General features: G+C 61.4%; 1 protein-coding gene across 1 annotated transcript in view; it reads right to left on the reverse strand.

Annotated features, from left to right (window-relative positions):
• LOC140410232 (NACHT, LRR and PYD domains-containing protein 3-like) overlaps positions 1 to 26,972 on the reverse strand; it is a 197,696-nt gene that overhangs the window by 15,764 nt on the left and 154,960 nt on the right. Inside the window, exon 14 of the mRNA XM_072498184.1 lies at positions 4,256 to 4,417. Within this exon, the coding sequence (XP_072354285.1) occupies positions 4,256 to 4,417 (162 nt within the window). The remainder of the gene's footprint in view (positions 1 to 4,255; positions 4,418 to 26,972) is intronic.

The raw sequence follows: 26,972 nt of genomic DNA on the forward strand, positions 1-26,972 counted from the left end.
CCCATCGAGTCTGCACCGACCCTCTGAAAGAGCCCCCATGCCCCCACCCTATTTCCACGACCCAGTTACCCCACCTAACCTTTTCAACACTAGGGGAAATTTAGCATGGCCAATCCACCACACCTGCGCATTTTTCAAACATTGGTCATCAAACTGAAAAATACGTTTGCAGGATTGGAAGGATAAAGTCAAAAATCAACTTGTGTACGTAGGTCAAGGCCAAGGAGTCTATTGCATCAGCACAAATGGCTTTTGGATGAGGCAGGGGACACACTGATAAAACATGGAAAAAACTACTTTTGTTTCAAACCCACTCAACTAACCCCCATTGGAAGGTTACCTACTCACAATATCACAGAACATGAGAATCAATTTTGGAATGCAGGAGGAAGCACCAAAGACCACAATTCAGCGAGGCCACCCAATACCCCCTTTGTCCCTGAACTTGTCAGACACCATCAAAAAGAAATGAAGCTTCCCAAACATATGTAGTTAAGAGGCAACAAGATAATGAAAGGAAAGAGACGGAGGAATTAAAGAACTTGCAGATGAGGAAACCCATTATTGGCAAAATGTTGTCAATACAAGTGAACACTGCTGGTTAAGAATTATTTCTATTATCGTTGTAGTCATGAAAATAATAACCACAATTGTCGTTCTGTCCATCCTTTGTTACTTAGAGTTCTCACCAAGAGGCTACAAATTCATACAGTTCATTTGGGCTGGAAGTCATTACTAATACCCAAGAGTAACACATGAGATAAGTTGAATCCATAGAATACCTACAGTGCAAAAGGAGGCCACTTGGCCCATCGAGTCTGCACTGATCACTGTACCTAGACCCACTCCCCGCTCTATGCCTGAACCCCGTGAATTGATCATGGCCAAGCAACGTAACTGATAGTAATCAACTATTTCCTGATAGATCTGATAGGTAAAAAGGCTATTTTAATGTAAATATTAAGGCCCAGTTTTAATACCCATTTTAAAATAAGGATTTCAGTACTCATAATCTCAGGTCATGACAAAACACATAACTTCAACAGAAGCACAAAAGCCTGACACATGCATCAACTAATTGTAGATTAAAACAACATTTTTATTGAGGAAATGAACAAGCTATTGTTCTGATGAACAGATTTTCAAAGTCAGTTTGACATTAAGAAATAAACTGTACCAATAATCGAGATCAAGGTCGAAGTAAGCACCATAGTAATATGAAGGCACCATTGTCCAGAATGTGGATAAAGCAAAGTTAGCAGAAAACCAGTAGAAACCAGTCTTGATAATAGCACAGAATCGCACTCCATAACATACACAAATATTAACCAGTTAACCATCGAATCAAATGTATTTGATTCTCACCCAAACCAATTAGGACGACATAGAGGTGTAGACAGTTCAGACTGATAAAATTCTCTTTTAACATGATGGTCCGTACGGCCATCTTTATCCTGGATCATTCTATACTTTGATCTAACTACTCGCTATCTTTATTTTCACTTTTCCACTCTAATCTTGAAGTAAATGCAAGCTGCAAGCAAGTAAACCGTTTTTGCTGTAAGCAAGAAACCATTTCTGTATTATTTTGAAAGTTAAATTGTTTATAAGTTACTTCTCTTTAAGTCCTTTGCTAGTCGGACTTTATTGAGAATAGATTTAAGTTTCTCTCAATTGTAATCAAATAGAGGCAATAAAGATTCTTATTTGCATCCAAGACGTTTAACTCAAATTTCTACTGGGTTTTAGTGTTGCGAGACTGCACTAGATCCACATGGTAGATATCTTCAGTAACTTACAGACCTTTGGACACTAAGGTGCAATTTAAAATGGCCAATCAAACTAATTGTGAGGGATCAATATATATTGAAAATATATATTTCACCCTCAACCAGTGGACAGCTGGTAGATTCAAAATCACTAGTTTAAGAGTGGCCATCATGTGGTGGTTGGAATGTTTTGATGGGCTTAATTGTGAGACAATTAAAGCTTAGGCAATTGGTTAATAGATAGTCTAGGAATTCTAGAAATGTAATTTGGAACACACATGATTAGAACTTTTGTACTTACGAGCATATTATTAATATTTGATTAATAATAGTATTTTAAAGTGCAGTGAGAATAAAATTATTGAGTGCTTCACACAGAAGAAAGAGATAATATAAATGTTTAAACTTGGCTAGGAGGAGGGCGAATAAATAGGCCTTGTCTAAGGTGCCTCAACTCCAAATGACAGACAGCTATGTTGACCAATGATTGGTCGAGACCCAAGCCACCTCAAAGATATGACCATGGGCGGCACGGTGGCGCAGTGCTTAGCACTGCAGCCTCATGGCACCGAGGATCCAGGTTCAGTCCTGACCCCGGGTCACCGTCCGCGTGGAGTTTGCACATTCTACCAGTGTTGCGTGGGTCTCGCCCCCACAACCCAATGATGTGCAGAGTGGGTGGATTGGCCATGCTGAATTGCCCCTTAATTGGAAAAAAAGAATTGGGTACTCTAAATTTATTTTTAAAAAGAAAAAAAAACGAGATATGACCATAATTACCTGGCCACTGGGATTCGCTGTTCCCGCTAGAAGGGAACACCCTCCCGCCGGTACGGGGTGTCTTCACTTGACAAGCAGCGGGATGAGAGGATCCCTCCACCAGTGAAGGCAGGCCGCCGGGAAACACACAGCTAGGAATGAAACAACCCCGCCCATAGTTTGAGAAGGAACATTGGGCTGGATTCCCCTTGTGAGACCACCCCGCTACCGCTGCTAGCCAGGATGGAGAATTTGACCGTGGATTTTCTACTCCCGCCGCTTTTCAATTTCCCAATCAACCCGCACCACGCTGGTGGGAAACCCAAGGGCAGGGGTGCGCCGCCGGCGTGAGTGGTGAATACCACCACCAGGGAACGCCAGGAGAATCTCACAGTGGGCGAAATTCTCCATCCTGCCCCGCCACATTTCTGCGCTGACCGGCCGGCGGGATTCTCCGTAACACCGGCCGGTCAATGGGGTTTCCCATTGTGGGGCAGCCCCACGCCGTCGGGAAACCCCCCGGCGCCGGCAAAACGGAGACTCCCGCCGGCGGAGAATGACGCCCAGTATCTTAAAGCCTAGACAACGGCCAGTCGTTGCAATTCACTTTTCCTGCCACAACGCACCCCCGTCAGCAGTGGCAGGGGATGGGGAACAATGGGAAATGCCATTGGAAGCAGCAGGAAAGATAGAATTCAGCCGCCAGCGCATAGCGCACGGCCGATAAACAGGCGGCTGGCGGACTGGAGAATCCAGCCCAAAACAAAGGGCTAATTCTTACTTCATTAATGACAATTTATGGACCAGTTGGCTATTTCCCAACAATTGGCGAAGATGGGTTGTCAATTTACATGGCATAACAATGGAGTCTCGAGAAGCCATTTTGGGTACGCATTAACAGGGCCCAGAGAAGCCGTGAAAGGCAGGGAGAGAGATGTGGGGAGATCTAAAGAGAAAGATGTGGGTAGGGAGGGGGAAGAGAGTAAAAGGCAGAGAAAAATAGGAGTGGGAAGAGCATGATATGCTGAGAGCTGTTGACGATGTTTTTCGCAGTCACCACTTCATGACTAGGTCTGAGAAGGGCGGTGAGAAGACTGTTCAATTGTCAAAGTTAAGCTTTCTCGTCTTACTGTTAGTTACTGCTAATTGCTATTAATTGACACTTTGCTTTTGATCTTCCTGACTTTGTTCCTGTTAATGGTTAATAACCTTTCTGATTTCATCATTTGAATTGTTCTTTCTGGAAATATGGTTATGTCTCCGGAATATTCTGTGATTTAGATGGGGGTATTATTGCAAACAAGTGAACCACATTAATTTTAGTTCAGATGAATAAAAGCAACTTATGCGAGAGTCATCTGTTATTAACAGAGCGAACCCAGCACCGTTTCCGATAGATGTGCCTTATCATTCACTCTCCTCTTTTTCACAAATCAAAGCCTGCCATAACCAGGGGAGAGCTATGCATGTCTGAGGAGGAGGAGAGCACCTCAGAGGGTGTACCGTCACTTAATACCCTGCACTCTCGACATAAAGATTTGTGGGATCAACGTCCCATTGCCGAGAAACGTGAGAGAGAAACAAGTCAGAGCAAATGTACTTTTCTAAAATTAATAACTGACACTAACAATAATAGACAATGTTTTTTTACATTAATACCAGTGCTCAAAATATACTGTTGAATATTCACGTGTTATAAACACAATCTCACACAGTCTGGTACTTACTGCAGTCTCTGTATTTTACAGTCCGGATTCCTCAGCGCCGCAGACAGTTGTCCTACTCCTGAATCTCCCAGGTTATTAACACTCAGATTCAGATCTAACAGTTTACTGAGAGCACAGGTGAGATCCTTGACACAGGATTCTGTGAGAGCATTATCATATAGACTGGAGATCAAAGAGAGAGGAAAGAAAAACAGGGGTCAGTGTTTTTTTTCTCCAGAATACGATTGTTAACAATACTAAAGTACAGGATGGGATTCTCAAACTTAACTTCTATTTATACAGAAGGTAAAATACTATTTATGGTATAAATGTGGAATAGAAATAGAACGTGCTGCAAATATTCAGTGTGTCAGGCAGTACCTGTGAAGAGAGGAACAGAGCTAATGTTGCAGTTTGATAAGCGTTCGTTATATGGGAAATAACAGCAAATTAAGCTGGTTTAAGCTACAGGGAAGTGGGAATGGGGGCATGAAAAGAACAAAATGGAAGTGCAAAAGTTCAGGGTCCCCTGAGTCACTGGCAAAGGCCACGAGATGGTCAGTGTTTCAGGAATTGGAGATTGTAGTGGGGCTGAAATGATGTGAGAAAAACATTTTTCATTCAGGTGGCATGGTGGCACAGTGGTTAGCACTGCTACCGCCGCTTCACAGCGCCCCGGACCCGGGTTCAATTCCAATCTTGTATGACTGTGTGGAATTTGAACATTCTCCCTGTGGCTGTGTGCATTTTGTCCTGGCACTCCGGTTGCCTCCGGAGTCCAAAGATATGCAAGTTAGGTGGATAGGCCATGCTCAATTGCCTCTTGGTATCCAAAAGTTATGTGGAGCTATTGGATTGTGGGGATCGGCTGGACGGTCCTTCAGAGAGTAGGTGCAGACTTGACGGGCCAAATTGTCTTCTTCTGCTCTGTAGTGACTCTATGATTTTAATCTGCCAGTGCTTCGAGTCTGGAATGCACTGACTGGAAGTGAAGTGTACGAGAGGCAGACTGAAGCATTCAAGAGGGAATTTGATGTTCATTTGGACAGAAACATTCTGCAAGGGAACCCGGAAAAGACAGGAGCATGGTGTTAAGTCATAATCCTCATTTGGAATGCTGGTGCAGACACGATGGGCTGAATGGCCTCCTTGTGCACCGTAACAATTCTATGAAGATAATGCTTGGTGATGCACGATCAATTGAACAAAGACACAGGTTGGATACAACTGTGGCTTTATTGCAGTAGGATGTGTGGCCTCCCACAGCAGCTGGCGAAATGGCTGCTGAATAGAGGACACGCATATTTATACTCCTCCTACTGGAGGAGCCAGCTACCGGCGAACCTACAGTACAGGTCCTACCACCTTACATCACCTAATACAGATGTAACAGTGGTTTACCACATTCAACGTCTGTTAAAAATGAGTCCGACGGGAGTGGTGGAGAACTATATACAGTAGGGAATTTATGTACAGTGTTTTATTAGGAGAGAAAAAAAATGTCTTTTGAAAGTCCGGTGCCAGTTAGAGATTCAACCGGTCTGGTGCCTTGACGTTCCGCTGGGAGCGACGTAGCGGTGGCGGCGATGTCGATGCTGGCGACGTCGGTGCCGGCCTGATGTCGGGTGACCCCAGGAGCGTGCCAAAATCCTCTTCATCCTCTTGCGTGGGCAGGGGAAGGAGGGATGGTGCTGGTGGGGTTAATGTTGGGAGCGCCGGGGGAGGGGAAGGTGGCGCCGGGCCGGGGAAGTGTGTATGAGTGGAACCTGCTGGTGCCAGGTCCCTGAGGGAGACAGCATCTTGGCGGCCGTCGGGGTACGCCACGTAGGCATACTGGGGGTTGGCATGGAGCAAGTGCAACCTATCCACCAACGGGTCCGCCTTGTGGAGTCGGACGTGCCTACGGAGCAGGACCGGTCCTGGAGCTGCGAGCCAAGTCAGGAGCGACACCCCGGAAGTGGACTTCCTGGGGAAGGCAAAAAGATGTTCATGGGGTGTGTTATTCGTAGTGGTGCACAGTCGCGACCGGGTGGAGTGTAGTGTATCAGGGAGGACCTCCTGCCAGCGAGAGGCTGGGAGGTTCCTGGACCGTAGGGCCAGTTGGACGGCCTTCCAAACCGTGAACCTGTAGTACAGGCCCTACCTTACATCACCTCATACAGGTGTAACAGTGGTTTACCACACTTGGGGATTTATTAATACTTACACGGAGGCTGGAAATGTGGCAGGTAATTTAGCCATAGTCCGCAAAGGATCATTCACATCTCTCTTCAGTAGAGAATGTTAATTTGTTAACTTGAAGTATTAGAACATAGAACATGGAACAAACGGTGCAGAAGGAGGCCATTCAGCCCATTGAGTCTGCACCAACCCACTTAAGCTCTCACCTCCACCCTATCCCCGTAACCCAATAACCCCTCCTAACATTTTGCACACTAAGGGCAATTTATCATGGCCAATTTACCGAACCTGCACATCTTTGGACTGTGGGAGGAAACCGGAGCACCCGGAGGAAACCCACGCACACACGGGGAGGATGTGCAGACTCCGCACAGACAGTGACCCAAGCCGGAATCGAACCTGGGACCCTGGAGCTGTGAAGCCACAGTGCGAGTCACTTGTGCTTAGGAAACTTAGACGCACCTTACGAAATGCAGGGTCGCAGGAGGAGTCTGGTCTGTAAGAGCCGGCCATTTAATGTCTGGCAAGCGAAGGGAAGCTGTCCACTCCGGCAGCACAGGCAGAATCACAGAATTGTTACAGAGCAGAAGGAGGCCAGAAGGAGGTGACAGCACTGACTCTGCGAATGAGCAATTCACTCAGTGTCATTCCCCAGCCTTCTCTCTGTAACACTGCACATTCTTCCTTTTCAGATTCCTGTCCAATTCGCTTTGAACTGCTTCAATTGAACTGTCAGGCAGTGCATTCCAGACATTAACAACCGACTGCAAGAGAAGTGGTGACATAATTTGAAAGGCAGCAGTTCTGGAGAGACCAGTGGGGGGAGCCCTGGTTACTGAACAAACAGTTGACTGGCAAAAGGAAGATTTACCCCCAATTCAGAGATGCCTCTCTGGAGGTGCTCGTCCAGGATGCTCTGATTCAGAGAGAGGTCCTGTTCCCTCTCGACTGGAGGGAGGGATGGGTTCCCTCAATCTAAGAGAGTCTGGATGGAGATTGCTGAGAACCTGAGAAAGCATGGGGCACGTGGGTGCAGTGTGGCAAAAGGAGCAATGACCTGGCGTGTTCTGACAAGGCGAGTGAAGCAGCTCATAGCATTTTACGTGAGACACATGGGGTCAGATGAGGATGAAAATTAAACTGATGGAAAGGTCACCCCACCCAGGCACTGGCAATGTGCCAGCAGCAGCATCGACTGTCAGCCTCACTGTGGAGCGACCCAGTCAGTCAGAGCTGTCTCCTGCATAATGGAGTAGTCCCATGCAGGAGGCATCTCTGTGGAGATTGTCATGATATTCAGATAAACATCATGGTGCAAACATACATACACACTGATGGACAGATCAACGGACCAATCAATACACACACAACATCACAGCCAATCACAAGCAAGAGCATACACACTATAAAACGGGGAACACGACACTTCCCGCTAATTCCAGCAGGAGACAGCTCAGGGCACAGAGCTCACAGCAAGCCACTCATTCACCATGTGCTGAGTGCTTCTCCAAGATAGTGGTAGGGCTGGATCCACAGGTTAGAGGGTAATGAATGAACCACAGTAAACAGTTTACAGATGTTATTATTGTTAGTAATAAAACTGAATTGTACCATCCGCAACCGTGTTCGTTCGTCTGAGTAGCAGAGCACCCAACACGACAGAGATGTTATGTAGAGTCAGGTTGCCACCAGCATACGGACGTGTGGGTCTTTGATGGGCAAGCAACAACGGAAATATATATGTATGTTTGTATAAGAGAGCACATGGTCTCAGGGATTAAACAAACAATGGTGGCAGCGTCCAAATTTAGGCCATAGAAGGTGGCGAGCTGGAGCTGGGCGGCCTGGAGATGGGGCAGGAAATCGCTGATGGTGAGATGGGTTGTGGAGCTGAGGGTGAGTGGTTGAATAGGCACAGAAGACCCTCTGGTAACCACAACACATTGGGCTTGTGTGTCCATCGCTGGTCACTTGGAGTAGGCTGGAGGACATGCCAGAATGTTCATTCCCCCTGTTCACTCATCTCTCCCTCACAAACCAAGGACTGTGTGACAGGGTGACAGCTGTCCACCTGTGAGCAGGTGAATGGGTCCTCAGAGGATGTGGTGTAACATTTCCTCACATCCGCCATACAAAACATCTGTGGAATTGCCTTGTGTTCAGAGAGCGAAGTAACAGGAGTCCTAGAAAATGCTGTCTTTCCTTCATAACGTCTGTTCCCTGGGACATGGTTCCCGAGGGAACTCCAAAGATGCACTGGAGGACTCCGGGAAGGCCTTATGTATGGATTGAATGGTAATTGCCCTGGAGGTTCAAACTCCTGTTGCCTGCAATGGGAACCACCTGATACCCCAATTTAAATTGCATATTTCAGCTGGTTCCGACTGTCCTACAGTAAGTTACCCAGAAAAAGTAAAAACTATTAAAACCATTTGAACTCTTGCGTAACCATAGCACGATACAACCGTAAAAGAACTCCCCCAATTGTACCAATTGCCCCACGACAGACCCAGACTTCACCCCAATTCCCTGGCTCGCCCCCACCCCGCACTGACCACACACCCCAGCCCCACCCCGCACTGACCACACACCCCAGCCCCACCCCGCACTGACCACACACCCCAGCCCCACCCCGCACTGACCACACACCCCAGCCCCGCCCCGCACTGACCACACACCCCAGCCCCACCCCGCACTGACTACACACCCCAGTCCTACCCCGCACTGACTACACACCCCAGGCCCCACCCCGCACTGACCACACACCACAGCCCCACCCCGCACTGACCACACACCCCAGCCCCGCCCCGCACTGACTACACACCCCAGCCCCCACCCCGCACTGACTACACACCCCAGCCCCACCCCGCACTGACTACACACCCCAGCCCCACCCCGCACTGACTACACACCCCAGCCCCCACCCCGCACTGACCACACACTCCAGCCCCACCCCACACTGACTACACACCCCAGCCCCACCCCGCACTGACTACACACCCCAGCCCCACCCCGCACTGACTACACACCCCAGCCCCATCCCGCACTGACTACACACCCAGCCCCACCCCGCACGGACTACACACCCCAGCCACGCCCCGCACTGACTACACACCCCAGCCCCACCCCGCACTGACTACACACCCCAGCCCCGCCCCGCACTGACTACACACTCCAGCCCCACCCCACACTGACAACACACCCCAGCCCCACCCCGCACTGACTACACACTCCAGCCCCACCCCGCACTGACTACACACCCCAGCCCCGCCCCGCACTGACTACACACTCCAGCCCCACCCCACACTGACTACACACCCCAGCCCCACCCCGCACTGACTACACACCCCAGCCCCGCCCCGCACTGACTACACACCCCAGCCCCGCCCCGCACTGACTACACACCCCAGCCCCACCCCGCACTGACTACACACCCCAGCCCCGCCCCGCACTGACTACACACCCCAGCCCCACCCCACACTGACTACACACCCCAGCCCCGCCCCGCACTGACTACACACCCCAGCCCCACCCCGCACTGACTACACACCCCAGCCCCATCCCGCACTGACTACACACCCCAGCCCCGCCCCGCACTGACTACACACCCCAGCCCCACCCCGCACTGACTACACACCCCAGCCCCGCCCCGCACTGACTACACACCCCAGCCCCGCCCCGCACTGACTACACACCCCAGCCCCGCCCCGCACTGACTACACACCCCAGCCCCGCCCCGCACTGACTACACACCCCAGCCCCACCCCGCACTGACTACACACCCCAGCCCCACCCCGCACTGACTACACACCCCAGCCCCACCCCGCACTGACTACACACCCCAGCCCCACCCCGCACTGACTACACACCCCAGCCCCACCCCGCACTGACTACACACCCCAGCCCCGCCCCGCACTGACTACACACCCCAGCCCTGCCCCGCACTGACTACACACCCCAGCCCCACCCCGCACTGACTACACACCCCAGCCCCACCCCGCACTGACTACACACCCCAGCCCCACCCCGCACTGACTACACACCCCAGCCCCACCCCGCACTGACTACACACCCCAGCCCCGCCCCGCACTGACTACACACCCCAGCCCCACCCCGCACTGACTACACACCCCAGCCCCATCCCGCACTGACTACACACCCCAGCCCCACCCCGCACTGACTACACACCCCAGCCCCACCCCGCACTGACTACACACCCCAGCCCCACCCCGCACTGACTACACACCCCAGCCCCACCCCGCACTGACTACACACCCCAGCCCCATCCCACATTGACTACACACCCCAGCCCCACCCCGCACTGACTACACACCCCAGCCCCACCCCGCACTGACTACACACCCCAGCCCCATCCCACATTGACTACACACCCCAGCCCCACCCCGCACTGACTACACACCCCAGCCCCACCCCGCACTGACTACACACCCCAGCCCCACCCCGCACTGACTACACACCCCAGCCCCACCCCACACTGACTACACACCCCAGCCCTGCCCCACACTGACTACACACCCCAGCCCCACCCCGCACTCACTACACGCCCCAGCCCCGCCCCGCACTGACTACACACCCCAGCCCCGCCCCGCACTGACTACACACCCCAGCCCCACCCCGCACTGACTACACACCCCAGCCCCGCCCCGCACTGACTACACACCCCAGCCCCGCCCCGCACTGACTACACACCCCAGCCCCGCCCCGCACTGACTACACACCCCAGCCCCGCCCCGCACTGACTACACACCCCAGCCCCGCCCCGCACTGACTACACACCCCAGCCCCGCCCCGCACTGACTACACACCCCAGCCCCATCCCGCATTGACTACACACCCCAGCCCCGCCCCGCACTGACTACACACCCCAGCCCCACCCCGCACTGACTACACACCCCAGCCCCACCCCGCACTGACTACACACCCCAGCCCCGCCCCGCACTGACTACACACCCCAGCCCCACCCCGCACTGACTACACACCCCAGCCCCGCCCCGCACTGACTACACACCCCAGCCCCGCCCCGCACTGACTACACACCCCAGCCCCACCCCGCACTGACTACACACCCCAGCCCCGCCCCGCACTGACTACACACCCCAGCCCCGCCCCGCACTGACTACACACCCCAGCCCCACCCCGCACTGACTACACACCCCAGCCCCGCCCCGCACTGACTACACACCCCAGCCCCACCCCGCACTGACTACACACCCCAGCCCCACCCCACACTGACTACACACCCCAGCCCCACCCCGCACTGACTACACACCCCAGCCCCGCCCCGCACTGACTACACACCCCAGCCCCGCCCCGCACTGACTACACACCCCAGCCCCGCCCCGCACTGACTACACACCCCAGCCCCATCCCGCACTGACTACACACCCCAGCCCCACCCCGCACTGACTACACACCCCAGCCCCGCCCCGCACTGACTACACACCCCAGCCCCACCCCGCACTGACTGCACACCCCAGCCCCGCCCCGCACTGACTACACACCCCAGCCCCATCCCGCACTGACTACACACCCCAGCCCCACCCCGCACTGACTACACACCCCAGCCCCGCCCCGCACTGACTACACACCCCAGCCCCACCCCGCACTGTCTACACACCCCAGCCCCACCCCGCACTGACTACACACCCCAGCCCCACCCCGCACTGACTACACACCCCAGCCCCACCCCGCACTGACTACACACCCCAGCCCCACACCGCACTGACTACACACCCCAGCCCCCACCCCGCACTGACTACACACCCCAGCCCCCACCCCGCACTGACTACACACCCCAGCCCCACCCCGCACTGACTACACACCCCAGCCCCACCCCGCACTGACTACACACCCCAGCCCCACCCCGCATTGACTACACACCCCAGCCCCACCCCGCATTGACTACACACCCCAGCCCCACCCCACACTGACTACACACCCCAGCCCCACCCCGCACTGACTACACACCCCAGCCCCGCCCCGCACTGACTACACACCCCAGCCCCACCCCACACTGACTACACACCCCAGCCCCACCCCGCACTGACTACACACCCCAGGCCCCACCCCGCACTGACTACACACCCCAGCCCCACCCCGCACTGGCTACTCACCCCAGCCCCACCCCGCACTGACTACACACCCCAGCCCCATCCCGCATTGACTACACACCCCAGCCCCACCCCACACTGACTACACACCCCAGCCCCGCCCCGCACTGACTACACACCCCAGCCCCACCCCGCACTGACTACACACCCCAGCCCCGCCCCGCACTGAGTACACACCCTAGCCCCACCCCACACTGACTACACACCCCAGCCCCGCCCCGCACTGACTACACACCCCAGCCCCATCCCGCATTGACTACACACCCCAGCCCCACCCCGCACTGACTACACACCCCAGCCCCGCCCCGCACTGACTACACACCCCAGCCCCATCCCACACTGACTACACACCCCAGCCCCACCCCGCACTGACTACACACCCCAGCCCCATCCCGCACTGACTACACACCCCAGCCCCACCCCGCACTGACTACACATCCCAGCCCCACCCCGCACTGACTACACACCCCAGCCCCGCCCCGCACTGACTACACACCCCAGCCCCACCCCACACTGACTACACACCCCAGCCCCACCCCCCACTGACTACACACCCCAGCCCCACCCCGCACTGACTACACACCCCAGCCCCACCCCGCACTGACTACACACCCCAGCCCCATCCCGCACTGACTACACACCCCAGCCCCACCCCGCACTGACCACACACCCCAGCCCCGCCCCGCACTGACTACACACCCCAGCCCCATCCCGCACTGACTACACACCCCAGCCCCACCCCGCACTGACTACACACCCCAGCACCATCCCGCACTGACTACACACCCCAGCCCCATCCCGCACTGACTACACACCCCAGCCCCACCCCGCACTGACTACACACCCCAGCCCCACCCCACACTGACTACACACCCCAGCCCCATCCCACACTGACTACACACCCCAGCCCCGCCCCGCACTGACTGCACACCCCAGCCCCATCCCGCACTGACTACACACCCCAGCCCCGCCCCGACCACACACCCCAGCCCCACCCCGCACTGACTACACACCCCAGCCCCATCCCGCACTGACTACACACCCCAGCCCCACCCCGCACTGACTACACACCCCAGCCCCACCCCGCACTGACTACACACCCCAGCCCCGCCCCGCACTGACTACACACCCCAGCCCCATCCCGCACTGACTACACACCCCAGCCCCACCCCGCACTGACTACACACCCCAGCCCCATCCCGCACTGACTACACACCCCAGCCCCGCCCCACACTGACTACACACCCCAGCCCCGCCCCGCACTGACTACACACCCCAGCCCCGCCCCGCACTGACTACACACCCCAGCCCCGCCCCGCACTGACTACACACCCCAGCCCCACCCCACACTGACTACACACCCCAGCCCCATCCCGCACTGACTACACACCCCAGCCCCACCCCGACCACACACCCCAGCCCCACCCCGCACTGACTACACACCCCAGCCCCACCCCGGCCACACACCCCAGCCCCATCCCGCACTGTCTACACACCCCAGCCCCACCCCGCACTGACTACACACCCCAGCCCCACCCCGCACTGACTACACACCCCAGCCCCACCCCGCACTGACTACACACCCCAGCCCCATCCCGCACTGTCTACACACCCCAGCCCCACCCCGCACTGACTACACACCCCAGCCCCACCCCGCGCTGACTACACACCCCAGCCCCACCCCACACTGACTACACACCCCAGCCCCATCCCGCACTGACTACACACCCCAGCCCCACCCCACACTGACTACACACCCCAGCCCCATCCCGCACTGACTACACACCCCAGCCCCGCCCCGCACTGACTACACACCCCAGCCCCGCCCCGCACTGACTACACACCCCAGCCCCATCCCACACTGACTACACACCCCAGCCCCGCCCCGCACTGACTACACACCCCAGCCCCACCCCGCACTGACTACACACCCCAGCCCCGCCCCGCACTGACTACACACCCCAGTCCCACCCCGCACTGACTACACACCCCAGCCCCACCCCGCACTGACTACACACCCCAGCCCCGCCCCGCAGTGACTACACACCCCAGCCCCATCCCGCACTGACTACACACCCCAGCCCCACCCCGCACTGACTACACACCCCAGCCCCACCCCGCACTGACTACACACCCCAGCCCCACCCCGCACTGACTACACACCCCAGCCCCACCCCGCACTGACTACACACCCCAGCCCCGCCCCGCACTGACTACACACCCCAGCACCATCCCGCATTGACTACACACCCCAGCCCCACCCCGCACTGACTACACACCCCAGTCCCACCCCGCACTGACTACACACCCCAGCCCCACCCCGCACTGACTACACACCCCAGCCCCACCCCGCACTGACTACACACCCCAGCCCCACCCCGCACTGACTACACACCCCAGCCCCGCCCCGCAGTGACTACACACCCCAGCCCCCACCCCGCACTGACTACACACCCCAGCCCCACCCCACACTGACTACACACCCCAGCCCCACCCCGCACTGACTACACACCCCAGCCCCACCCCGCACTGACTACACACCCCAGCCCCATCCCGCACTGACGACACACCCCAGCCCCACCCCGCACTGACTACACACCCCAGCCCCATCCCGCACTGACTACACACCCCAGCCCCACCCCGCACTGACTACACACCCCAGCCCCACCCCGCACTGACTGCACACCCCAGCCCCACCCCGCACTGACTACACACCCCAGCCCCGCCCCGCACTGACTACACACCCCAGCCCCATCCCACACTGACTACACACCCCAGCCCCGCCCCGCACTGACTACACACCCCAGCCCCACCCCGCACTGACTACACACCCCAGCCCCGCCCCGCACTGACTACACACCCCAGCTCCATCCCGCACTGACTACACACCCCAGCCCCACCCCGCACTGACTACACACCCCAGCCCCCACCCCGCACTGACTACACATCCCAGCCCCATCCCGCACTGACTACACACCCCAGCCCCACCCCGCACTGACTACACACCCCAGCCCCACCCCGCACTGACTACACACCCCAGCCCCGCCCCGCACTGACTACACACCCCAGCCCCACCCCGCACTGACTACACACCCCAGCCCCACCCCGCACTGACTGCACACCCCAGCCCCGCCCCGAACTGACTACACACCCCAGCCCCACCCCGCATTGACTACACACCCCAGCCCCGCCCCGCACTGACTACACACCCCAGCCCCACCCCGCACTGACTACACACCCCAGCCCCGTCCCGCACTGACTACACACCCCAGCCCCGCCCCGCACTGACTACACACCCCAGCCCCGCCCCGCACTGACTACACACCCCAGCCCCACCCCGCACTGACTACACACCCCAGCCCCGCCCCGCACTGACTACACACCCCAGCCCCACCCCGCACTGACTACACATCCCAGCCCCACCCCGCACTGACTACACACCCCAGCCCCGCCCCGCACTGACTACACACCCCAGCCCCATCCCGCACTGACTACACACCCCAGCCCCATCCCGCACTGACTACACACCCCAGCCCCGCCCCGCACTGACTACACACCCCAGCCCCATCCCGCACTGACTACACACCCCAGCCCCGCCCCGCACTGACTACACACCCCAGCCCCGCCCCGCACTGACTACACACCCCAGCCCCACCCCGCACTGACTACACACCCCAGCCCCATCCCGCACTGACTACACACCCCAGCCCCGCCCCGCACTGACTACACACCCCAGCCCCGCCCCGCACTGACTACACACCCCAGCCCCACCCCGCACTGACTACACACCCCAGCCCCATCCCACACTGACTACACACCCCAGCCCCACCCCGCACTGACTACACACCCCAGCCCCGCCCCGCACTGACTACACACCCCAGCCCCACCCCGCACTGACTACACACCCCAGCCCCGCCCCGCACTGACTACACACCCCAGCCCCATCCCGCACTGACTACACACCCCAGCCCCGCCCCGCACTGACTGCACACCCCAGCCCCACCCCGACCACACACCCCAGCCCCACCCCACCCCGACCACACACCCCAGCCCCGCCCCGCACTGACTACACACCCCAGCCCCACCCCGCACTGACTACACACCCCAGCCCCACCCCGCACTGACTACACACCCCAGCCCCACCCCGCACTGACTACACACCCCAGCCCCGCCCCGCACTGACTACACACCCCAGCCCCATCCCGCACTGACTACACACCCCAGCCCCACCCCGCACTGACTACACACCCCAGCCCCGCCCCGCACTGACTACACACCCCAGCCCCATCCCGCACTGACTACACACCCCAGCCCCACCCCGCACTGACTGCACACCCCAGCCCTGCCCCACACTGACTGCACACCCCAGCCCTGCCCCACACTGACTACACACCCCAGCCCCGCCCCGCACTGACTGCACACCCCAGCCCCATCCCGCACTGACTACACACCCCAGCCCCACCCCGCACTGACTACACACCCCAGCCCCACCCCGCACTGACTGCACACCCCAGCCCCACCCCGCACTGACTACACACCCCAGCCCCACCCCACACTGACTACACACCCCAGCCCCACCCCACCCCGACCACACACCCCAGCCCCGCCCCGCACTGACTACACACCCCAGCCCCACCCCACACTGACTACACACACCAGCCCCACCCCGCACTGACTACACACCCCAGCCCCGCCCCGCACTGACTACACACCCCAGCCCCACCCCGCACTGACTACACACCCCAGCCCCGCCCCGCACTGACTACACACCCCAGCCCCGCCCCACACTGACTACACACCCCAGCCCCACCCCGCACTGACTACACACCCCAGCCCCGCCCCGCACTGACTACACACCCCAGCCCCACCCCACACTGACTACACACCCCAGCCCCGCCCCGCACTGACTACACACCCCAGCCCCACCCCGCACTGACTACACACCCCAGCCCCACCCCACACTGACTACACACCCCAGCCCCGCCCCACACTGACTACACACCCCAGCCCCACCCCGCACTGACTACACACCCCAGCCCCACCCCACACTGACTACACACCCCAGCCCCACCCCACACTGACTACACACCCCAGCCCCACCCCGCACTGACTACACACCCCAGCCCCACCCCGCACTGACTACACACCCCAGCCCCGCCCCGCACTGACTACACACCCCAGCCCCACCCCGCACTGACTACACACCCCAGCCCCACCCCGCACTGACTACACACCCCAGCCCCATCCCGCACTGACTACACACCCCAGCCCCGCCCCGCACTGACTACACACCCCAGCCCCACCCCGCACTGACTACACACCCCAGCCCCACCCCGCATTGACTACACACCCCAGCCCCACCCCGCACTGACTACACACCCCAGCCCCATTCCGCACTGACTACACACTTCAGCCCCACCCCACACTGACTACACACCCCAGCCCCACCCCGCACTGACTACACACCCCAGCCCCGCCCCGCACTGACTACACACCCCAGCCCCGCCCCGCACTGACTACACACCCCAGCCCCACCCCACACTGACTACACACCCCAGCCCCACCCCGCACTGACTACACACCCCAGCCCCACCCCACACTGACTACACACCCCAGCCCCGCCCCGCATTGTCTACACACCCCAGCCCCACCCCGCACTGACTACACACCCCAGCCCCAGCCCGCACTGACTACACACCCCAGCCCCGCCCCGCACTGACTACACACCCCAGCCCCACCCCACACTGACTACACACCCCAGCCCCGCCCCGCACTGACTACACACCCCAGCCCCACCCCACACTGACTACACACCCCAGCCCCGCCCCACACTGACTACACACCCCAGCCCCACCCCGCACTGACTACACACCCCAGCCCCACCCCGCACTGACTACACACCCCAGCCCCGCCCCGCACTGACTACACACCCCAGCCCCGCCCCGCACTGACTACACACCCCAGCCCCACCCCGCACTGACTACACACCCCAGCCCCACCCCACACTGACTACACACCCCAGCCCCGCCCCGCATTTACTACACACCCCAGCCCCACCCCGCACTGACTACACACCCCAGCCCCACCCCGCACTGACTACACACCCCAGCCCCGCCCCGCACTGACTACACACCCCAGCCCCACCCCTCACTGACTACACACCCCAGCCCCGCCCCACACTGACTACACACCCCAGCCCCACCCCGCACTGACTACACACCCCAGCCCCACCCCGCACTGACTACACACCCCAGCCCCGCCCCGCACTGACTACACACCCCAGCCCCGCCCCGCACTGACTACACACCCCAGCCCCGCCCCGCACTGACTACACACCCCAGCCCCACCCCGCACTGACTGCACACCCCAGCCCCACCCCGCACTGACTACACACCCCAGCCCCGCCCCGCACTGACTACACACCCCAGCCCCATCCCGCATTGACTACACACCCCAGCCCCGCCCCGCACTGACTACACACCCCAGCCCCACCCCGCACTGACTACACACCCCAGCCCCATCCCGCATTGACTACACAACCCAGCCCCGCCCCGCACTGACTACACACCCCAGCCCCGCCCCGCACTGACTACACACCCCAGCCCCGTCCAGCACTGACTACACACCCCAGCCCCATCCCGCACTGACTACACACCCCAGCCCCACCCCGCACTGACTACACACCCCAGCCCCACCCCGCACTGACTACACACCCCAGCCCCGCCCCGCACTGACTACACACCCCAGCCCCACCCCACACTGACTACACACCCCAGCCCCACCCCACACTGACTACACACCCCAGCCCCACCCCGCACTGACTACACACCCCAGCCCCACCCCGCACTGACTACACACCCCAGCCCCATCCCGCACTGACTACACACCCCAGCCCCACCCCGCACTGACCACACACCCCAGCCCCGCCCCGCACTGACTACACACCCCAGCCCCATCCCGCACTGACTACACACCCCAGCCCCACCCCGCACTGACTACACACCCCAGCACCATCCCGCACTGACTACACACCCCAGCCCCATCCCGCACTGACTACACACCCCAGCCCCACCCCGCACTGACTACACACCCCAGCCCCACCCCACACTGACTACACACCCCAGCCCCATCCCACACTGACTACACACCCCAGCCCCGCCCCGCACTGACTGCACACCCCAGCCCCATCCCGCACTGACTACACACCCCAGCCCCGCCCCGACCACACACCCCAGCCCCACCCCGCACTGACTACACACCCCAGCCCCATCCCGCACTGACTACACACCCCAGCCCCACCCCGCACTGACTACACACCCCAGCCCCACCCCGCACTGACTACACACCCCAGCCCCGCCCCGCACTGACTACACACCCCAGCCCCATCCCGCACTGACTACACACCCCAGCCCCACCCCGCACTGACTACACACCCCAGCCCCATCCCGCACTGACTACACACCCCAGCCCCGCCCCACACTGACTACACACCCCAGCCCCGCCCCGCACTGACTACACACCCCAGCCCCGCCCCGCACTGACTACACACCCCAGCCCCGCCCCGCACTGACTACACACCCCAGCCCCACCCCACACTGACTACACACCCCAGCCCCATCCCGCACTGACTACACACCCCAGCCCCACCCCGACCACACACCCCAGCCCCACCCCGCACTGACTACACACCCCAGCCCCACCCCGACCACACACCCCAGCCCCATCCCGCACTGTCTACACACCCCAGCCCCACCCCGCACTGACTACACACCCCAGCCCCACCCCGCACTGACTACACACCCCAGCCCCACCCCGCACTGACTACACACCCCAGCCCCATCCCGCACTGTCTACACACCCCAGCCCCACCCCGCACTGACTACACACCCCAGCCCCACCCCGCGCTGACTACACACCCCAGCCCCACCCCACACTGACTACACACCCCAGCCCCATCCCGCACTGACTACACACCCCAGCCCCACCCCACACTGACTACACACCCCAGCCCCATCCCGCACTGACTACACACCCCAGCCCCGCCCCGCACTGACTACACACCCCAGCCCCGCCCCGCACTGACTACACACCCCAGCCCCATCCCACACTGACTACACACCCCAGCCCCGCCCCGCACTGACTACACACCCCAGCCCCACCCCGCACTGACTACACACCCCAGCCCCGCCCCGCACTGACTACACACCCCAGTCCCACCCCACACTGACTACACACCCCAGCCCCACCCCGCACTGACTACACACCCCAGCCCCGCCCCGCAGTGACTACACACCCCAGCCCCATCCCGCACTGACTACACACCCCAGCCCCACCCCGCACTGACTACACACCCCAGCCCCACCCCGCACTGACTACACACCCCAGCCCCACCCCGCACTGACTACACACCCCAGCCCCACCCCGCACTGACTACACACCCCAGCCCCGCCCCGCACTGACTACACACCCCAGCCCCACCCCGCACTGACTACACACCCCAGCCCCGCCCCGCACTGACTACACACCCCAGCCCCACCCCGCACTGACTACACACCCCAGCCCCACCCCGCACTGACTACACACCCCAGCCCCGCCCCGCACTGACTACACACCCCAGCCCCATCCCGCATTGACTACACACCCCAGCCCCACCCCGCACTGACTACACACCCCAGCCCCATCCCGCACTGACTACACACCCCAGCCCCACCCCGCACTGACTACACACCCCAGCCCCATCCCACACTGACTACACACCCCAGCCCCACCCCGCACTGACTGCACACCCCAGCCCCACCCCGCACTGACTACACACCCCAGCCCCGCCCCGCACTGACTACACACCCCAGCCCCATCCCACACTGACTACACACCCCAGCCCCACCCCGCACTGACTACACACCCCAGCCCCGCCCCGCACTGACTACACACCCCAGCACCATCCCGCATTGACTACACACCCCAGCCCCACCCCGCACTGACTACACACCCCAGCCCCATCCCGCACTGACTACACACCCCAGCCCCACCCCGCACTGACTACACACCCCAGCCCCACCCCGCACTGACTGCACACCCCAGCCCCACCCCGCACTGACTACACACCCCAGCCCCGCCCCGCACTGACTACACACCCCAGCCCCATCCCACACTGACTACACACCCCAGCCCCACCCCGCACTGACTACACACCCCAGCCCCACCCGCACTGACTACACACCCCAGCCCCGCCCCGCACTGACTACACACCCCAGCCCCACCCCGCACTGACTACACACCCCAGCCCCACCCCGCACTGACTACACACCCCAGCCCCGCCCCGCACTGACTACACACCCCAGCTCCATCCCGCACTGACTACACACCCCAGCCCCACCCCGCACTGACTACACACCCCAGCCCCCACCCCGCACTGACTACACATCCCAGCCCCATCCCGCACTGACTACACACCCCAGCCCCACCCCGCACTGACTACACACCCCAGCCCCACCCCGCACTGACTACACACCCCAGCCCCGCCCCGCACTGACTACACACCCCAGCCCCACCCCGCACTGACTACACACCCCAGCCCCACCCCGCATTGACTACACACCCCAGCCCCGCCCCGCACTGACTACACACCCCAGCCCCACCCCGCACTGACTACACACCCCAGCCCCGCCCCGCACTGACTACACACCCCAGCCCCACCCCGCACTGACTACACATCCCAGCCCCACCCCGCACTGACTACACACCCCAGCCCCGCCCCGCACTGACTACACACCCCAGCCCCATCCCGCACTGACTACACACCCCAGCCCCATCCCGCACTGACTACACACCCCAGCCCCGCCCCGCACTGACTACACACCCCAGCCCCATCCCGCACTGACTACACACCCCAGCCCCGCCCCGCACTGACTACACACCCCAGCCCCGCCCCGCACTGACTACACACCCCAGCCCCACCCCGCACTGACTACACACCCCAGCCCCATCCCGCACTGACTACACACCCCAGCCCCGCCCCGCACTGACTACACACCCCAGCCCCGCCCCGCACTGACTACACACCCCAGCCCCACCCCGCACTGACTACACACCCCAGCCCCATCCCACACTGACTACACACCCCAGCCCCACCCCGCACTGACTACACACCCCAGCCCCGCCCCGCACTGACTACACACCCCAGCCCCACCCCGCACTGACTACACACCCCAGCCCCGCCCCGCACTGACTACACACCCCAGCCCCATCCCGCACTGACTACACACCCCAGCCCCGCCCCGCACTGACTGCACACCCCAGCCCCACCCCGACCACACACCCCAGCCCCACCCCACCCCGACCACACACCCCAGCCCCGCCCCGCACTGACTACACACCCCAGCCCCACCCCGCACTGACTACACACCCCAGCCCCACCCCGCACTGACTACACACCCCAGCCCCACCCCGCACTGACTACACACCCCAGCCCCGCCCCGCACTGACTACACACCCCAGCCCCATCCCGCACTGACTACACACCCCAGCCCCACCCCGCACTGACTACACACCCCAGCCCCACCCCACACTGACTACACACCCCAGCCCCATCCCGCACTGACTACACACCCCAGCCCCACCCCGCACTGACTACACACCCCAGCCCCACCCCACACTGACTACACACCCCAGCCCCACCCCACACTGACTACACACCCCAGCCCCACCCCGCACTGACTACACACCCCAGCCCCACCCCGCACTGACTACACACCCCAGCCCCGCCCCGCACTGACTACACACCCCAGCCCCACCCCGCACTGACTACACACCCCAGCCCCACCCCGCACTGACTACACACCCCAGCCCCATCCCGCACTGACTACACACCCCAGCCCCGCCCCGCACTGACTACACACCCCAGCCCCACCCCGCACTGACTACACACCCCAGCCCCACCCCGCATTGACTACACACCCCAGCCCCACCCCGCACTGACTACACACCCCAGCCCCATTCCGCACTGACTACACACCCCAGCCCCACCCCACACTGACTACACACCCCAGCCCCACCCCGCACTGACTACACACCCCAGCCCCGCCCCGCACTGACTACACACCCCAGCCCCGCCCCGCACTGACTACACACCCCAGCCCCACCCCACACTGACTACTCACCCCAGCCCCACCCCGCACTGACTACACACCCCAGCCCCACCCCACACTGACTACACACCCCAGCCCCGCCCCGCATTGTCTACACACCCCAGCCCCACCCCGCACTGACTACACACCCCAGCCCCACCCCGCACTGACTACACACCCCAGCCCCGCCCCGCACTGACTACACACCCCAGCCCCACCCCACACTGACTACACACCCCAGCCCCGCCCCGCACTGACTACACACCCCAGCCCCACCCCACACTGACTACACACCCCAGCCCCGCCCCACACTGACTACACACCCCAGCCCCACCCCGCACTGACTACACACCCCAGCCCCACCCCGCACTGACTACACACCCCAGCCCCGCCCCGCACTGACTACACACCCCAGCCCCGCCCCGCACTGACTACACACCCCAGCCCCACCCCGCACTGACTACACACCCCAGCCCCACCCCACACTGACTACACACCCCAGCCCCGCCCCGCATTTACTACACACCCCAGCCCCACCCCGCACTGACTACACACCCCAGCCCCACCCCGCACTGACTACACACCCCAGCCCCGCCCCGCACTGACTACACACCCCAGCCCCACCCCGCACTGACTACACACCCCAGCCCCGCCCCACACTGACTACACACCCCAGCCCCACCCCGCACTGACTACACACCCCAGCCCCACCCCGCACTGACTACACACCCCAGCCCCGCCCCGCACTGACTACACACCCCAGCCCCGCCCCGCACTGACTACACACCCCAGCCCCGCCCCGCACTGACTACACACCCCAGCCCCACCCCGCACTGACTGCACACCCCAGCCCCACCCCGCACTGACTACACACCCCAGCCCCGCCCCGCACTGACTACACACCCCAGCCCCATCCCGCATTGACTACACACCCCAGCCCCGCCCCGCACTGACTACACACCCCAGCCCCACCCCGCACTGACTACACACCCCAGCCCCATCCCGCATTGACTACACACCCCAGCCCCGCCCCGCACTGACTACACACCCCAGCCCCGCCCCGCACTGACTACACACCCCAGCCCCACCCCGCACTGTCTACACACCCCAGCCCCACCCCGCACTGACTACACACCCCAGCCCCATCCCACACTGACTACACACCCCAGCCCCACCCCACACTGACTACACACCCCAGCCCCACCCCACACTGACTACACACCCCAGCCCCACCCCGCACTGACTACGCACTCCAGCCCCACCCCACAATGACTACACACCCCAGCCTCACCCCGCACTGACTACACACCCCAGCCCCGCCCCGCACTGACTACACACCCCAGCCCCGCCCCGCACTGACTACACACCCCAGCCCCACCCCGCACTGACTACACACCCCAGCCCCACCCCGCACTGACTACACACCCCAGCCCCATCCCACACGGACTACACACCCCAGCCCCGCCCCGCACTGACTACACACCCCAGCCCCGCCCCGCACTGACTACACACCCCAGCCCCGCCCCGCACTGACTACACACCCCAGCCCCATCCCACACTGACTACACACCCCAGCCCCGCCCCGCACTGACTACACACCCCAGCCCCGCCCCGCACTGACTACACACCCCAGCCCCACCCCGCACTGACTACACACCCCAGCCCCACCCCACACTGACTACACACCCCAGCCCCGCCCCGCACTGACTGCACACCCCAGCCCCACCCCGCACTGACTACACACCCCAGCCCCACCCCGCACTGACTACACACCCCAGCCCCGCACCGCACTGACTACACACCCCAGCCCCCACCCCGCACTGACTACACACCCCAGCCCCGCCCTGCACTGACTACACACCCCAGCCCCGCCCCGCACTGACTACACACCCCAGCCCCACCCCGCACTGACTACACACCCCAGCCCCATCCCACACGGACTACACACCCCAGCCCCACCCCGCACTGACTACACACCCCAGCCCCATCCCGCACTGACTACACACCCCAGCCCCATCCCGCACTGATTACACACCCCAGCCCCACCCCGCACTGACTACAGACCCCAGCCCCATCCCACACGGACTACAGACCCCAGCCCCACCCCGCACTGACTACACACCCCAGCCCCATCCCGCACTGACTACACACCCCAGCCCCATCCCACACGGACTACACACCCCAGCCCCACCCCGCACTGACTACACACCCCAGCCCCATCCCGCACTGACTACACACCCCAGCCCCACCCCGCACTGACTACACACCCCAGCCCCACCCCGCACTGACTACACACCCCAGCCCCATCCCACACGGACTACACACCCCAGCCCCGCCCCGCACTGACTACACACCCCAGCCCCATCCCGCACTGACTACACACCCCAGCCCCACCCCGCACTGACTACACACCCCAGCCCCATCCCGCACTGACTACACACCCCAGCCCCGCCCCGCACTGACTACACACCCCAGCCCCACCCCACACTGACTACACACCCCAGCCCCATCCCGCACTGACTACACACCCCAGCCCCACCCCGACCACACACCCCAGCCCCACCCCGCACTGACTACACACCCCAGCCCCACCCCGCACTGACTACACACCCCAGCCCCATCCCGCACTGTCTACACACCCCAGCCCCACCCCGCACTGACTACACACCCCAGCCCCACCCCACACTGACTACACACCCCAGCCCCACCCCGCACTGACTACACACCCCAGCCCCACCCCGCACTGACTACACACCCCAGCCCCACCCCGCACTGACTACACACCCCAGCCCCATCCCGCACTGACTACACACCCCAGCCCCGCCCCGCACTGACTACACACCCCAGCCCCACCCCGCACTGACTACACACCCCAGCCCCGCCCCGCACTGACTACACACCCCAGCCCCATCCCGCACTGACTACACACCCCAGCCCCACCCCGACCATACACCCCAGCCCCACCCCGCACTGACTACACACCCCAGCCCCATCCCGCACTGACTACACACCCCAGCCCCGCCCCGCACTGACTACACACCCCAGCCCCACCCCGCACTGACTACACACCCCAGCCCCATCCCGCACTGACTACACACCCCAGCCCCACCCCGCACTGACTACACACCCCAGCCCCACCCCGCACTGACTACACACCCCAGCCCCACCCCGCACTGACTACACACCCCAGCCCCGCCCCGCACTGACTACACACCCCAGCCCCACCCCGCACTGACTACACACCCCAGCCCCACCCCGCACTGACTACACACCCCAGCCCCACCCCGCACTGACTACACA

Source organism: Scyliorhinus torazame, chromosome 4 (genome assembly GCF_047496885.1).
Source record: "Scyliorhinus torazame isolate Kashiwa2021f chromosome 4, sScyTor2.1, whole genome shotgun sequence".
NCBI classification, from domain to species: domain Eukaryota; kingdom Metazoa; phylum Chordata; class Chondrichthyes; order Carcharhiniformes; family Scyliorhinidae; genus Scyliorhinus; species Scyliorhinus torazame.